This window comes from Rhinoderma darwinii, chromosome 2 (genome assembly GCF_050947455.1).
Source record: "Rhinoderma darwinii isolate aRhiDar2 chromosome 2, aRhiDar2.hap1, whole genome shotgun sequence".
In the NCBI taxonomy this organism is placed as follows: Eukaryota; Metazoa; Chordata; class Amphibia; order Anura; family Rhinodermatidae; genus Rhinoderma; species Rhinoderma darwinii.
The window spans coordinates 59,750,959-59,769,007 of record NC_134688.1 but is presented as its reverse complement, the minus strand read 5'-3'; the positions used below and the strand labels follow the sequence as shown (position 1 = coordinate 59,769,007).

Here is an 18,049-nt window from a genome sequence, read left to right as displayed (position 1 = left end):
TCAAAAGAATCCAAACATTTTATTCAAGTCTCGAAAATGATTTATTATAACAAGCTCAACTTGTGTTCCATCATCATGTGCGGTTCTCCCATCATCTCACACTGAGAAGGATCTGCAAAACATAAACGGCAGCTGATCAGATCAAGAAACTGGAAGCCTCAAACAGAGAAGTCAATGGGCAAAACTCTATGGACATGGAATTGCAGTGATTAACCCCTTCCCGCTATGGCCACTTTTGAGCTTCCTGACAAAGTGAAACATGTCAGATTTAAAAAAATGAGGCTCTATGTGGAAATAACTTCGGAATGCTTTAACCTATCCAAGCGATTCTGAGATTGTTTTCTCGTGACACATTGGACTTTATGTTACTGGAAAAATTCTCCATACATTCAGTATTTAAATGTGAAAAACACAAACATTTAGCGAAATAGCAAAAATTTGCATTTTTCTAAATTTAAAGAGGCTCTGTCACCATATTATATGTGGCCTATCTTGTACATCATGTGATTGGCGCTGTAATGTAGATTACAACAGTTTTTTTTTAAGAAAAACTATCATTTTTGACTGAGTTATGAACAATTTTAGCTTTATGCTAATTACTTTCTTAATGGACAACTGGGCGTGTTTTACTTTTTGACCAAGCGGGCGTTGTGTAGAGAAGTGTATGACGCTGACCAATCAGTGTCATACACTTCTCCCCATTCATTTACACTAAACAAAGCGATATAGCTATAACCCTATGTGCTGCCACATACACAAACACTTAACGTTACTGCAGTGTCCTGACAGTGAATATACATTACCTCCAGCCAGGACGTGATGTCTATTCACAATCCTGACACTTCGCTAATGTTTGTGAGATTTACAGCAAGGCAAACGTAATCTCGTTTTAAATGACAGTTTACAGCATAATCTTGCGAGATTACGCTTGCCTTGCTGTAAATATCACACAGACGATACAAAAGTGTCAGGATTCTGAAAAGACATCACGTCCTGGCTGGAGGTAATGTATATTCATTGTCAGGACACTGCAGTAATGTTATAGTGTGTGTATGTGGCTGCACATAGTGATATAGCTATATCGCTATCTGCAGTGTAAATGAATGGGGAGAAGTGTATGAGGCGGATTGGTCAGCGTCATACACTTCTCTCCACAACGCCCACTTGGTCAAAAAGTAAAACACGCCCAGTTGTCCATTAAGAAACTCATTAGCATAAAGCTAATATAGGTCATAACTGTCAAAAATGATCGTTTTTCTAAATAAAAAACACTGCTGTAATCTACATTACAGCGCCGATCACATTATGTACAAGATAGGGCACTTATAATGTGGTGACAGAGCCTCTTTAAATGTATCTGCTTGTAAGACAGACAGTAATACCACACAAAATAGTCACTAATTAACATCCCCATATGTCTACTTTAGTTTGGCATCGGTTTTTTTTGAACATCTTTTTCTAGGACGTTACAAGGCTTAGAACTTTAGCTGCAATTTCTCACATTTTCAAGAAAATTTCAAAAGGCTATTTTTTCAGGGACCAGTTCAGTTGTGAAGTGGCTTTGAGGGTCTTATATATTAGAAACCTCCAAAAACCTCACCCCAGTTTAAAAACTTCACCCCTCAAAGTATTCAAAACAGCATTTAGAAAGTTTCTTAACCCTTTAGACGTTTCACAGGAACTAAACCAAAGTAGAGGTGAAATTTACAAATTTCATTTTTTGTTGTTGCAGAAATTCATTTTTAATCCATTTTTTTGTAACACAAAGTTTTACCAGAGAAACGGAACTCAATATTTATTGCCCAGGTTCTGCAGTTTTAGGAAATATCCCACATGTGGCCCTAGCGTGCTACTGGACTGAAGCATCGGCCTCAGAAGCAAAGGAGTACCTAGAGGATTTTGGGGCCTCCTTTTTATTAGAATATATTTTAGGCACCATGTCAGGTTTGAAGGGCTCTTGTGGTGCCAAAACAGTGGAAATCCCCCAAAAGTGACCCCATTTGGGAAACTACACCCATTGAGGAAATTATCAAGGGGTATAGTGAGCATTTTGACCCTACAGGTTTATTGCAGAAATTATTGGAAGTAGGACGTGAAAATGAAAATCGACATTCTTTCAAAGCTAATTTTTTCTCATTTCCACAAGGACTAAAGGAGAAAAAGCACCACAACATTTGTAAAGCAATTTCTCCCAAGTAAAACAATACCCCACATGTGGTAATAAACGGATGTTTGGACCCACGGCGGAGCTTAGAAGGGAAAGAGCGCTATTTCGCTTTTGGAGCTCAAATTTAGCAGGAATGGTTTGCGGAGGCCATGTCACATTTGCAAAGCCCCTGAGGGGACAAAACAGTGAAACCCCCCACAAGTGACCCCATTTTGGAAACTACACGCTTGAGGAAATTATCTATAGGTGTAGTGATCATTTTGACCCCACAGGGGTTTCATATAATTTATTAGAATTGGGCAGTGAAAATAAAAACAATCCTTTTTCTTCAATAAGATGTAGCTTTAGCGCAAAATTTTTCATTTTCTCAACAAAGGAAAAAAAGAACCCAACATTTGTAAAGCAACTGCTCAGAAGAGAAGCAGCACCATTTGGCTTTTGGAGCACAGATTTTGCTGGATTGGTTTCTTGACACCATGTCGCTTTTGCAAAGCCCCTAAGGTACCAGTACAGTGGAAACTACACTAAAGGGACGCCATTTGTGATACTACACCCCTTGAGGAATTACTCTAGGGTTGTAGTGAGCATTTTGACCCCACAGCCGTTTCATAGATTTTATTTGAATTGGGCAGTGAAAATAAAAATTTCATTTTTTTTCCAATAAGACTTAGCTTTAGCACAAAATGTTTTAATTTTCTCAAAAAGTAAAGCAGAAAAAGAACCCCAACATTTGTTAAGCAAATTCTCCCAAGTACAGCAATACCCCATATGTGGTCATAAACTCATTTTTGGGCACACGGCAGGGCTCAGAAGGGAAGGAGTGCCATTTGGCTTTCGGAGTACAGATTTTGCTGGATTGGTTTCTGGTCGCTATGTAGCATTTGCAAAACCCCTGTGGGACCAAAACAGTGGAAACTCCCCAAAAGTGACCCCATTTTGGAAACTACACCCCTCAAGGTATTCACCTAGGGGTGTAGTGAGCATATTAACCCCGAAAGTTTTTTGCATAAATTAGTGTGCACTCGATATTAGAGTGAAAATGGGATTTTTTCCATAGATATGCCAATATGTGGTGCCCAGCTTGTGCCTCCATAACAAGACAGCTCTCTAATTATTATGCTGTGTTTCCCGGTTTTAGAATCACTCTACATGTGGCCCTAAGCTTTTGCCTGGACATTTGACAGGGCTCAGGAGTGAGAGAATACCATGCAAAAATGAGACCTAATTTGGCGATTTACACAGAATTGGTTCACAATTGCAGAGGCCCAGATCAGAAATAAAAGAAACCCCTGAGAAGTGACCCCATTTTAGTAACTACACCCCTCAAGGCATTTATTAAGGGGTGTAGTGAGTATTTTCACCCCACAGGTCTTTTCCATAAATGATTGCGCTGCGGATGGTGCAAAGTAGAAATTCAAATTTTTCCCCAGATATGCCATTTCAGTGGCAAATATGTTGTGCCCAGCTTATGCCACTGGAGACACACACCTCAAAAGTTATTAAAAGGGTTCTCCCGGGTATGGTGGTGCCATATATGTGGAAGTAAACTGCTGTTTGGTCACACTGTAGGGCTCAGATGGGTGGGAGCGCCATTTGGCTTTTGGAGAGCGGATTTTGCTTGGTAATACCCCATGTTTCATGGATATTTTTACTATATATACTTTTTTTCAGGACGTGGCCAGGTCTTATATGCTGGGAGGGCATGATGTGCTGGCGTTTGGTTTCGCATGCAGAGCAGCCCGCTTTAGCTGACAGTAGCGGCGTTACAAATAGGCTGTGAATCGGCGAGATATGCTATGCCTGACGACCAGCACATTATCCCTCCACGTATTACACTTAGTACTGACACCCCATGTACTATTCACAGCACTGACCGCTATTCATTACACTTATTTCTTTTTTATTACACTATCACACAGTTCTGACACTCCTATACATACACATTTCATTTTTACCATACATTCACACCTTAGCACTACACTAACACTGCACTCATTTATCGCACACTTGTGAGCACTTAGTTCGCCACTCCCCCCAAGACTAGTGGGAGTGGCTATTACTATTTAATGCACCCTCCTTCTGCAGCATTTCTGAGCTGTCTGCATCCTGCTGGGAACGGGTTTTCACCCACCCACCCACTTAGTAAGTATGGCCTTCTTTGTGGTTTTGAAGTTATCTATGTCCTATTTTTTTCTGTTGGTAATAGTTTTGTTTGAGTTTTACTGGAATTTCAGTTTATAATGTGGGGCATATCTAAGCTGGGCGGAGGACATCAGGGGCATAGTCAGGTGGTATTATATTGGGGTAAACAATAAAATAATCCATAGATGTGTGTTACGCTGTGAAGAATCCTTCCTGCACAGGCCGGTGTCGCACTGATAAATGGTGTCCTTCCTTATCCCCCTTTTGGTCCACACTCCGCACCTTTGCAGTTTGGGGAATTTTTCTGGGAAGTGTTGTCCTGGTATAATAAAGGGCACCCTCGCTTCCAGCAGATATGTTTGGGCCCTCCCATAATTTTAGGGCCCCGATAAAATCGCCTCTTGAAACAAACAAAATGTTCCCCTCTGATCTGCAAAACTGCATATTTTTATTTCATGACTTATGGAAGCCTTAACCAATTTTTTTTCATAGACGTAGTGGTATGGGGGCTGTTTTTTTTTGCGGGACGAGCTATAGTTATTATTGGGACCATTTTGGGGTACATGCGACTTTTTGATCACTTTTTATCCTATTTTTTGAGTGGCAAGGTGACCAAAAAAAACCGCAATTCTGGCATAGGTTTTTTTTTTATACAGCGTTCACGATGCGTTATAAATTACATGTTAACTTTATTCTGCGGGTCAGTACGATTTCCGGTGATATCTAATTTATAGCACTTTATGTTTTACAACTTTTTGCCCAATAAAATTACTCTTGTAAAAAGAATATTTTTTCGGTCGCCATGTTGTGAGAACCATAACTTTTTCATTTTTTTTTAGTCGACGGAGCTGTATGAGGGCTTGTTTTTTGCGATACGAGCTATAGTTTTTATAGCCACCATTTTTGGATACGTGCGACTTTTTGATCACTTTTTATTTCAAATTTTTGTAGGGCAAAGTGACCAAAAAACAAATTCTGGCATTGTTTTTTACATATTTTTTTACGGCGTTTACTGAGTGGAATAACATAATATTTTTATAGTTTAGGCCGTTACGGTCGCGGCAATACCAAATACGTATGGTTTTTCACTTTACTTTAGTCCCACTAGGGGACTTGAAGGTCCAACTGTCAGATTTTTTTCCTAATACATTGCACTACCTACGTAGTGCAACGTATTAGATCTGTCAGTCATTCACTGACAGCAAGCCGATTAGGCTTCGCCTCCGGGCGGGGCCTAATTGGCTTCCATAATGGCAGACAGGAGGCCATTGTTAGGTCTCCTGTTGTCACAATAGCAGTCGGCAGTCCTGCGATTGCAGGGCCCAGCTGGGGACAAATGTCAGGAAGGGGTTAAAGGGCAACTCCAGGAAAGTTCAGAGTGGTTCTGTCCAAGCTGCTAATGGGGTGACATCACTGACCTTCCATGTTCTTATGGAGATCCACCAGCATCGCACATTCAGTAGAAGATATGGAGCATTGATACTCAGCTTTAAAAGGTGGTCTCAGCAAAGACTGGTGGCACATTGCTAGAATATATACGACCGGCAGGGGGCCAGCTGCAGTGACCCACGCCAATCACTAAAACAGAGTACCACTTTGTTTCCTGTGTGATCTGCTTAGCTTTCATTGGCCCATTATAGCCATTGCGCAACATGGCAGCTGTGAGCGCGGCACTTTCCCATCACTTTTGCCACAAAGGGGGGGGGGGGTTTTCCAGGCTGGGGGCTGTTTTTTATACTGGTGACCAACCAACAGGATAAGTGATCGGTGGGGGTCCGACACACAGACCCCAGAACAGCTGATCGACATGGAGTCCATGTGTCTGACCCCCACTAATCATATACTGATGGCCTATCCTGTGGATAGGTCATCAGTATAAAAGACAGCCCCCAGCTTGGCCAACTCCTTAAACTTTACAGATTCGTGGGGTCACATTGGTCGCATATTGTAGAGATGTCAACAATGTTAGGACACCCGTTTTAAAGGCAGACCCTGTGCTGAACGGTGAATTACTTGGTTCAATCTCTTTTTAGAATTGTGCCGTTTTGGAGGGGAGAATGGGGGGGGGGGGGTCACCTGACTTCTGCAGTTCTTTAAAGTATAACTTTACCTTTAAGTCACTAGCTTTATGACTGATTTCTAATAAAGTGTATTCCTGAATCCCAACCTTTACAAGGCCACCAACTTACCGTTGCTTTTGTGTAATCATGGCTGATCCAAACTACATTACCAGTTGTCTGAATATGGAGAGGTAAACACGGAAAGAAATTTGGCCACCAGGAGGTGAACGTTTTTAATTGACAAAGAGTGAATGAGAATTTTACCATTGAGAATATCTTCAAAGCTGATGCACTCGTCGTTCCCGCTCAAGGTGTCCAGAGCAATGTTAGAGCTCTGCAGGAATGGAAGACGCTGAATCTATCAGACACAAAAAACAAGACTAATCAGATAGAAAGCAATCAAATATCAGAATGTGAAATTGGGCTATAAATGAAAAGCTCTGTAACTTTCTGATATACTTTGCGGTAGATTTACCTAGACTGGGGTTGATGAACCTAATTTGTTAAGAAATGTACGCCTCTTAATTAGGCAAATCTGTGGCGGTCTATGAGCCAGAAAGGGAAATCAACACCACCTACAAGCTGGCATAGATATCCGTTATAATTTATCTGGAAGACCCCACCTTTTTTTTTTTACTAAACTCCGCCCACTTCTTAGCCATGTGTCATGTGCGGCGGAAATGCTCTGTCACCACATTATAAGTGCCCTATCTCCTACATAAGGAGATCGGCGCTATAATGTAGGTGGCAGCAGGGCTTTTTATATATAAAAAAATTATCTGTTTTTACCACTTTATTAGCGATTTTAGATTTATGCTAATGAGTTGCTTAATGCCCAAGTGGGCGTGTTTTTACTTTAGACCAAGTGGGCGTTGTACAGAGGCGTGTATGACGCTGACCAATCAGTGACCAATCAGCGTCATGCACTCCTCTCCATTCATTTACACAGCACATAGGGATCCTTTTAGATCAGTATGTGCTGTCTTATACTAACACATTAACAATACTGAAGTGTTTAGACAGTGAATAGACATTCCACAGGATGTCTATTCACAATCCCTGCACTTCGTTACTCTGTCTGTGGTAGTTACAGCAGAGCAAGCGTATTCTCGCGAGATCACGCGGTAGATCACAGGTTACAACGAGATCACGCTTCCTCTGCTGTAACTACCACAGAAACAGTAACGAAGTGCAGAGATTGTGAATAGACATCACTTGGTCTAAAGTAAAAATACGCCCACTTGGGCATTAAGCAACTCATTAGCATAAATCTAAAATCGCTAATAAAGTGGTAAAAATAGATCGTTTTTTTAAATAAAAAGCATTACTGTCACCTACATTACAGCGCCGATCTCCTTATGTAGGAGACAGGGCACTTATAATGTGGTGACAGAGCCTCTAAGTTTAATTGTTCTTGCGCCTTTTCGGTTGGTGAATTAAAATGCAGAGGAATTTATCACTTTAGACATTGGTTTTCCGACAGTGAATGAGAACAATCGTCTACGTTTATAAGCTGCAGCCGCGTACACGCCCAGTCCTGATCTCATATTTGAGGTGGAGCCAATTGTATCCAGTCTTAACAATGCTCTGTGAGCTTAACAGCCTGGACGCCAGACTGATACATTGTAGCAAAAACTACCAGTGAGCTTTGTGCAGCTACTGATCAGGACTAGGTATGTACGATGTCGCAGCTTATGATCGATATTAGGTGGATCCTGTGTCAGATCAGCTGAACCAATGGAATTGGCTGAGACAGAACAATACAGCTTCTATGTATACCAGATACATAGAAACTGCATCGTTTATATATAAAAAAAAAAAGTAATAAATGTCAATTTAAAAGCTACTAAAAACGTATTAAAAAAATATTCCTTTCAAAAAGGTGTACATAGCCTTTATTAACCTAAAACCCCACTGCAATACAACGATCACTGCGGATAAAGATAGCGCTAGCTTTACAATCTGTAAACATGTCCTATGCTCCGTCTGCTCAGAGTGGCTTCTATATGACAGTCCTCCTGGTCTCACAACTTTCTGATCTACTTTGAGCCACAATTATCGGAGCAATTACGCCAGTGTTTTGGTGCAATTGCAGTAGAAATTATAGAGATCATGCATAACACCATATATTTTGAGCCCCAGCTACTGTTTCCTCCAATTTTATATTAGTTGGAAAAAAAGGGGGACATGGTTTCCGAGTTCCACGATGTGCAATGGGTTTACATCACTTCTCTGTGCAGAGAACGGTCGGCGAGCCAGGTCTTCTACAAATACAATTCAGTGTCTTTATTCCTCAATCTAGTTTAGCCGTCACTTACACGATATGCCAGCATTAGCTAATGTGTTCCACTGTGTTTCAATTCACCAATTTCAACTTCTCTGCTTGCTGTCAGTGATCTATAACATACCTGTTTTGCCGCTTTAAATTCCATTTGTAGCTTCAGAGGAGCGTGCAAGCCTTGGATGTTTCTTAGAGTAGAGAGACTGACTTTTTCCTGGTTTATCCGAAACTATATTAAACAGACTGTATTAGTAATATTTACATGGAGGCATAAGGGGGAGCAGATGTATTCAAGAAAAAAAATCATAACTACGATAACACATTTATGAAAGCTGTCCAACCGGAAAACTGGCTTTGCTGCCCATAGCAACCAAAGCTGAACATTCCCCTTTATTTAGTTTACTTCACCCAATAAAGAGGAAGCAGCGCTCATACGAGAACAGCAGCAGATTGGCAGCGGTGCCGGGAGTCGGACTCCGACCAATCAGATATTGATGGCCTATCCTGAGAATAAACCATAAATTTTTGGGGAATTTAAAATTATGGAGTACGGTGCCTTGTTTGAGGTAACGTTGGGTGTAGGGTTCCAGTAGTTGGGTTAAAACATTTCAAGGGTTTGCCCTGTGGTAAAAAGGTTAAGAGTCACTGGACTAAACATTTACAAGGAGTTTTGAATGGAGACGAGCGGTCATTACTCGGATCGCTCGTCCTCATACATTTCTATCTTGTCGGCAGCGCCTCTCCCTCCTGACACAGGGAGATGCGCTGCATAAACGATCATATTTTCTGCGGCATAAACGATCCAATCAGATGAACGAATGTTTGCTTGTTCATTGGCTGATCGTTGTCACGATTACACAGGACAATGATCGGGAACGAGTGTTCTGTGAACACGTGCTTGCCCAATAATTGGCCAACTTAAAAGGGCCTAAAGGAGAAGGCATAATTGCACCCACAAAACTGATCCCTCTCCCTTGGGGTCTGCAGGACTCCTAGAAAGGAAGTCAAGATTTCCAGTTGAGTAGAAAACATTTGAAGGATGACATTACCTACAGGGGCCCAGCCCAAGCAACGGGTTCACTTTAGAAAAGGACTGGCAGCCTATTCCATAGCGTCTTTAGATCATATAGATCACATATAAAACATGTGGACCTTCCATAGTCCTTTACGTGCCCATGTCATGAAATATCCTTATACTTGTGAGCCAACATTAATCTACAATAAAATTCTTTATAGCATTAATTTGTTGCATGTAAAGGACCCCAAGCTGTTGACGTCAATCTAAAAACTTGGACACATTCCTAGGTGCCATGCACACAGCCGCAATCTTGATCCACAATTACGGACCATAATTGCGGATCAAAGTACAAACCCATTCACTTCTATTGCCCACTGACACCTTCCCGTATATTTACGGGAAAGTGTCTGGGATGATAAAAAGCCCCGCAAAAAATTGGACATGTCCTATTTTTTGGATTTTACGGACCGTGCTCCCATACTTTATAAAGGCCTGCAAATGCGAAAGACTGTCCACGGCATGGCCGTAATCAGGAACCGGGATTAATTTTACGGGCATGTTCAGGGGGCCGTAGGCTCCATTCACACTTAAGGCCGGGTACTCGTGTAGCGTAAATGCTGAAGAGTTTCTGCAACAGAATTGTGTGTCGTGTGGAAAGTGTTCTGCAGTGCGACTTTCAGTATCGGAGAATGTCAACTTATGCTCCGGGTTCTCTGCAGAAACAATGGGTTTGACCCATAGACTTAAATGTGGAGCATAAATTCCAACAACAGATTTGTGTTGTTGCAGTTTGTACAGCGGAAACGCAGTAAAAACCGTTGGTGCACATATACTTTGCTATAATCACTGCTTCTGCTGGTAAAGCTGCTGTGTGAGAAAAAAAAAAAAAAAAGTGTTCCTGCAGCAACAAAAATGCACTATTTGGTGTGGATTTCTGTGACTTATTTACCAGCGTTTTTTTTGAGAATTCGCTGCAGAAAATCTACAGAGTATCCTGTGTGTGTGAACATTCCCTAAAGTGGTTGTCCGGTTTAAATTAAAATGTTATTTTTTTGGGGATAATTAAAAAAGTTATACCATTTTTTTTTAAACATACAATCTGCAGTAATTCCTCACGTTTTTGGAGATCTCCGCTTGTCGTCATTCAGTAGGAACCTTCATTGTTTACTTCCAGTGAATACAATTCTGTCCATGGTCATGTGATGGACACACAGGTGCTGGGATCGTTACAAGACACAGCTCTGATACACAAACTGTAACGAGCCGTGCACCTGTGTGTCCATCACATGACCATGGACAGAATTGTATCCTCTGGAAGTAAACAATGAAGTTTCCTACTGAATAACAAGAAGAAATCTTGAAAACCGCGAGGGATACAGGAAATTATATATATCTCAAAAATTGTACAACTTAATTATACAAAAAAAAAAAAAAGCAACAATTTGCTGAAACCGGACAAATTCTTCAGGCTACACGCAACGTAAATGGATATGGAAAACCTGCAAGTAAACGCAGGTAATTCCGCTGGTAGAAACTGAACCTGATATTGCGTTTTTTGATGCGTATTTTACAGTTTGATGCAGAAACCGGTGTCGATTTTATGCTGCGGATTTTGGTGCGTTTTTGTTTATAAACTCGCCAGATACAATTCTGAGATGGAAACGCTGGATAAGATATGAAGATTTTAAAATACGCACCACAGGTACATTTTCGTGCTTTACAGTACTGCACTCATTTACTTTCCTGGTACTGTATTACGCTGTGGATTTAACACGCATTGTGTGCATGTGGCCTTAAAGGGAACCTGTCACCAGCATTTCACCTATTGAACTTTACTTATCCCTCACTGGCCGCTGCTATAAAAAGTTAATTGCCGTTATCCCCTCTCCTAAACTCCTCCTCCGACTGTAAATAACGGTCTGCAAACATTTTGCGCCTTTTATCGTAATAATCCGGTGTCCCTTTGTGCGCACACACCAGAAGAGGACATCAATGTACAAGCGCGGGAATTTGTGTGCTGGGGAAGGCGAGGAGCTGTCAATCAGAAGTAAGGAGGCGGGGCAAACTCGGAAAGACTTGAGGAATGAAGATATGACTCTTTTCAAATGAAGATCTGACTCTTTTCTGCTCATTTGCATACGGTGTGGGAACACTAAAAAGCTGAATACTAAAGCTACAGAGCCGACTAAGAAGATAATTATAGGTTATATAGAAATGATTTCTCACCCACTACCACCAGGTATAGTCCGTTTAATAGGTGACATGCTGGTGACAGGTTCCCTTTAAAGAGGTTGTTCAGTTTAGAAAACCCATTTTCATATATCCTATTAGGAAATTCTGAATTAATAGAGGGGGTCCCCTGTTCAGGATCCTTATCTCTTGGCCAGAGTGGAGAGCGGATACACAGAACAGGAGGACCCGTCCTGTCCTGTATCAGACAGATAATCTATTGATATGAATTGGCCCTGTGTAATGCTTCATTTCCCCTGTGTTAGCGATGCAGGGAAATTGAACACTTATTTTTTTCCCTTGCGTAAATACGGGTCCTTGGTCACACGTATTCGACCCATATTTGCACCAGTATTTACGGACCCGTGCCCGTAAATACGGGTCCGGTGTCACTCGTATTCCACCCGTATATACGGACACGTTTTCGCTGCAAAATTGCACTGCAGTAATCGGCAGCCCTTCTCTCTATCAGCGCAGGATAGAGAGAAGGGACAGCCCTTTCCGCAGTAAAAGAAATTCATACTTACCCGGCCGTTGTCTTGGTGACGCGTCCCTCTTTCGACATCCAGCCCGACCTCCCTGGATGACGCGGCAGTCCATGTGACCGCTGCAGCCAGTGATTGGCCTGTGATTGGCTGCAGCGGTCACATAGGATGAAACGTCATCCCAGGAGGCCGGACTGGAGGAAGCAGCAGGGAGTTCTGGGTAAGTATGCACGTCTTTTTTTTTTTTTTACAGGTTGATCTATATTGTGATCGGTAGTCACTGTCCCGAGTGCTGAAAGAGTTACTGCCGATCGTTTAACTCTTTCAGCACCCTGGACAGTGACTATTTACTGACGTCACCTAGCAACGCTCCCGTAATTACGGGAGCCCCATAGACTTCTATGGGCTGCCCGTGCCGTTATTACGGCCCGAAATAGGACATGTTCCATATTTTTCAACGGCACGGGCACCTTCCCGTAAGCATGCTGGGAGGTACCCGTGGCCAATAGAAGTCTGTGGGCCTGTAATTACGGGCATTTTTACATTCGTATGCATGAGGCCTTACTGCCAGGTTTCCCCACAGCTGATTTCTGGGGTTCCCAGCAGGGGGCACTTTGTGATCAGCTTATTATCAAAAAGCCCACCTAACAAGTAGGGGATTGTCCAAAGCAGAGACCTCCTTAGTTCTTTTAGATCATGTTTTGGCAGCCAGAATTGTATAAGCATGCTCCGCTATTTATATCCAGTAAAAAAAAAACAGGAATCTGACAGAGCGAATATAAATAAATGGGAGAAAAGATTAGAACGACTATCAAACAGATCATCATAAGGGTCATAACACATCCATCAAATGCAACATGGATCCTGTAAAAATGGAAGCCACGACACCAGTGTGAACAGAGCCTTTGTGATGGGAGGGTAAGGCCCCATAGACACGACCAGCGTTTTATGTCTCATTTCTAATGGCCCGATGCACACGACGGTGGTTTCTAATGATCCGCGTGCGCGCCGTGGGACAGAGCTAAAAAACCTGGGGCAGGTCCTATTCCGGTCAGGGATGCAGCTCTGTCCTGCCCATTAGTGTCAACCCTACGTAACAGACGCAGAGGACACTCACCGCAAAAAACAGACAATAGATCCACTGTTTACAGGTCGTGTAGCAAAGGGGGTATAACCAACAAAGACTGGCTCCCGCACGGTCCGCCACTTTGGTATATAAACTCTTTTGTGGTTTAACTATCCTGTAGATGCTAATAATAATAATAATAATGTGAGAGGTAGATATGAACGCTCAATGTGTTCTCTCTCTTTCAGTCGATACTTACATTTTTCTCTGAAAGCTCTAATGGATGACTTGGTAAGAGTTCACTTTGCACACTAGTAAATCTGCAATAAAAAATATATATATTAAATTTAAACAAAGCAAATCTGAGGAAAGTGAACGGACTAAGTATTACTCGCCGATAAGTTCGTAACTAGCATATGGGGGGGGGAGGGAAAAAAACCCAAACATTTTATCCATCCATTCATTGAGCACTGCACCGGCTCATACACGATCATTCCAACATCCCCAAAACATGTATGAAGATCGTGCCCGTGTATTGCATGGTCTGATTCACGTACCCAGTTCGGAGGGTGTCCTGAACCCCGTATCCACCATACTCAGTAGAGAGCTCAGCAATAGGGATGCTATCCTTGAACTGTGAAGAAAGGGTCTTGATATTCTGGAAACCAAAACACAATTATTACAACCTTTTAATACAGCACAGATCATGGTCACGGCTTCCATGTAATGGGGTCGGACACTACTTTTGGCACAAAGCTCAAGACCCTCACCCAGACCGCGGGTGAATGAAGCAGAAAGGGAAACAGTAATGCCAACCGGATAATACATCGCAGCTCCCACTTTTATTAGGCCCTCTTCACATCGCGATACATCAGAAGAACTGGGATCCTTCAGGAAGGTCTAGTGCTAGATTATCCTTATAAACAATGTATATTGACGTAGACCAGCCTGACGGACACCACTTCTTGTCTCGGTCAGGCTAATGGTGTCCATGTGTACGTTGGGATCTTTCCCGACAAACACGATAATCTTAGGGTACAAACGACACGTGAAGGAGGGCTCAGGCACCCATGGATCCCAGTTAGGCCCCATGCACACGACCGTGGTTTTGCCTCCGCAATTCCACCGCAAATCCACGGGAGAATTGCGGACCCATTCATTTCTATGTGGCCATACCCACTATCCGTGTTTTCACGGCTCTCCGCATGTCCGCACATCCGTGCCGCAGAAACTCCGGACATGTCTTATTACGGGCCGCAAATGCGCTGCGGACATGCCAATAGAAGTCAATGGGCCCGTGGAAATTGCGGATACACCTCCGTGTGTCATCCGCAGTTTTGCGGATTTGCGGAAGTGTTGCTAGGCGACGATCGGGAATGAGTTCTGTCGTCATCCTGTTTTACCTAGGCTTTTTTTTTTCATCCGCATTTTGTGGATTATATACGGATGAACTGCGGATGACATTCCACGGAACACGGTCCTGGAATTTGCAGACCAGAAAAACACCACGGTCGTGTGCATGAGGCCTTAGAACGCATGGGAGTTTAGGACATATCTGAATACGCTGTTTTCTGATCTCCCATGAAGCTTTATTATAAAAAACGTACACAACGCCAACGGGTGACCAGGTACCCCATTCTCAGGGTTGTGGGGGTCTCAGCCACCCAGGGTTATTTCCGGTAAACCAAATTGATATAAAATATATTACATGGGACCACCTCACCCGGAATAAAACCGGCCTGAAGCAAATATTATACATCAGTAAAACAAAGTACATTAAAAACAGCCACAACTAAGTGACTACTGAATATTCCTACATGCAGGAAGTATAAACCGTAGATAAGCCACATTGCGGTTATTTAAAGGGGAACTCCAGTAATAAAAATAAAAGAAACTTTGGCAGGTATAGTGTTAAAAGTGTGTGTGTGTGTGTGTGTGTGTGTGTGTGTGTGTGTGTGTGTGTATACTTTTAATTTTGAACATACAACACTGGAGTGATAGAACTACGGTCATGACTGGAGACCAGCCTGCCCCATACAACACACAGAAACCCTGAAGAGTTACACTACGGATTACAACGAGGGACAAAACACCCGTATTCTCAGCAGAACATACAATGGGATACATGCGGTACTCCAGTCTGCAGGCGCAGTAACAGGCGGGAGGCCGGTGACACAGCAAGACAGTGTCTGACAAACAGAAAGCGAAAGCAGGCCAGAGAATCGTCTCCTCACACCTACATGTTACATCGCTGCACATAGAGATACAGCGCCGGTACACCGCACAGTGCTCACCATGATGACAGCAGTTTCTCCGGTTATAAATCGCTGATTCCCATTCAATGCCCGGAACTCTGAATCACTCTCAAGTTCTACGGCGCATGTGCAAAACAGAGTGCGCAATGACGTAGCACTCTCACGTGTTACTGCGTAAGCGCCTAAGGGGCGGAGCTATCATTGTAGTTTTAGTTCTCAAAGACGTTCAGGCTGATTGGTAATGATGCAGTGACGTCACGTCGCTGTCTGGCTGATGTTACGTACTAATGTGCTGCGCTGATGTGCCAGCCTGATCCATTGTACGCTGTTGTCAGCCATCTCAGGCTAGTATTCCTATAAACATCTGCCCGTTGAAATCAATGGGAAAAACAGCATTTCGTTCATACAGGGCGTCTTTTTACGCCCTGATTTTCAGAAGTTTTTAAAGCCACTCGCGATTTTTGCGGCGGTTTTTACGCCCGTTTTTAAGGGTATGTTCACACGGCCAAATTTCAGACGTATACGAGGCGTATTATGCCTCGTTTTACGTCTGAAAATACGGCTCCAATACGTCGGCAAACATCTGCCCATTCATTTGAATGGGTTTGCCGACGTACTGTGCCGACGACCTGTTATTTACGCGTCGTCGTTTGACAGCTGTCAAATGACGACTCGTAAAAATACAGCCTCGTCAAAAGAAGTGCAGGACACTTCTTTCAGACGTTTTTGGAGCTGTTTTCTCATAGACTCCAATGAAAACAGCTCCAAAAACGGACATAAAAAACGCCGCGAAAACGGCACGAAAAACGCAGCGAAAAATGCGAGTTGGTAAAAAAACGTCTGAAAAGCAGGGTCTGTTTTCCCTTGAAAACAGCTCTGGATTTTCAGACGTTTTTGTTGACTACGTGTGAACATACCCTAAAGCTGTTTCCAATAGTCTATGAAAAACGGCTCCAAAAACGTCCCAAGAAGTGACCTGCACTTCTTTTTCACAGCCGTTTTTCAAAACGGCCACGTAAAAAAACGGCCCGTCGGAACAGAACGCTGTTTTTTCCATTGAAATCAATGGGCAGATGTTTGGAGGCGTTCTGCTTGCAATTTATCGGCCGTTTACAGCCTGAAAGACGGCCGAAAATAGGCCGTGTGAATGTTCACACGTACACGTCCGATACGCCTGAAATTACGGAGCTGTTTTCAGGAGAAAACAGCTCCGGAATTTCAGCCGTAATGGCATGTGCAGGCGTTTTTCGCTGCGTCCATTACGGACGTGATTGGAGCTGTTTTTCCATGGAGTCAATGGAAAACGGCTCCAATTACGTCCCAAGAAGTGACAGGCACTTCTTTGACGCGGGCGTCTTTTTTACGCGCCGTCTTTTGACAGCGGCGAGTAAAAAAAATGACCGTCGGCACAGAACATTGTAAAGCCCATTCAAATGAATGGGCAGATGTTTGCCGGCGCATTGGAGCCGTATTTTCGGACGTCATTCGAGGTTAAAACGGCCGAATTACGTCCGTAAATAGGGTGTGTGAACCCAGCCTTACAATCGTATGTGTCCAGTCCCACATGTTGCAGACTATTTCAGCTGCAGATTATGAAGCAAGTATGCAACGAATTCTGAATGAAATCCTCATGTGTTAGGCCTCACGTAAAAACGCCCGTAATTACGGGCCCATAGACTTCTATTGGCCACGGGTACCGCCCCGTATGCTTACGGGAAGGTGCTCGTGCCGTTGAAAAATATAGAACATGTCCTAATTCAGGCCGTAATTACGGCACGGGCAGCCCATAGAAATCTATGGGGCTCCCGTAATTATGGGTGACTACGTGTGTGCACCCGTAATTACGGGAGCGTTGCTAGGCGACGTCAGTGGATAGTCACTGTTCAGGGTGCTGAAAGAGTTAACTGATCGGCAGTAACTCTTTCAGCACCCCGGACAGTGACTACCGCTGGAGTTAAAAGTATTAAAAGTTAACTTACCTGCTTCTTCCTCCAGTCCGGCCTCCCGGGATGACGTTTCATCCCATGTGACCGCTGCAGCCAATCACAGGCCAATCACAGGCTGCAGCGGTCACATGGACTGCCGCGTCATCCAGGGAGGTCGGGCTGGATTTCAAAAGAGGGACGGGTCACCAAGACAACGGCCGGGGTACGTATGAACTTCTTTTACTTTACTTATTTTACTTTCAATCGCTGCGGAAAGGGCTGCCCCTTCTCTCTATTCAGAACTGATAGAGAGAAGGGGCTGCCGATTAGTGTAGAGAAAACGGGTCCATAAATACGGGTGGAATACTGGTGTCAACGGACCCGTATTTACGGGCACGGGTCCGTAGATACTGGTGGAATA

The 18,049-nt window shown here is 43.2% G+C and overlaps 1 protein-coding gene across 1 annotated transcript; it reads right to left on the bottom strand.

Moving 5' to 3' along the window:
• POMP (proteasome maturation protein) lies at positions 1–15,879 on the bottom strand. The gene is made up of 6 exons (XM_075850023.1): positions 15,743–15,879; positions 14,006–14,106; positions 13,708–13,768; positions 8,778–8,879; positions 6,634–6,727; positions 1–112 (listed from the first exon to the last, which is right to left on the bottom strand). The coding sequence occupies exons 1-6, from the start codon at positions 15,743–15,745 to the stop codon at positions 45–47; spliced, it is 429 nt and encodes a 142-aa protein (XP_075706138.1). The 5' UTR covers positions 15,746–15,879; the 3' UTR covers positions 1–44.
• Positions 15,880–18,049: the final 2,170 nt, after the last annotated feature.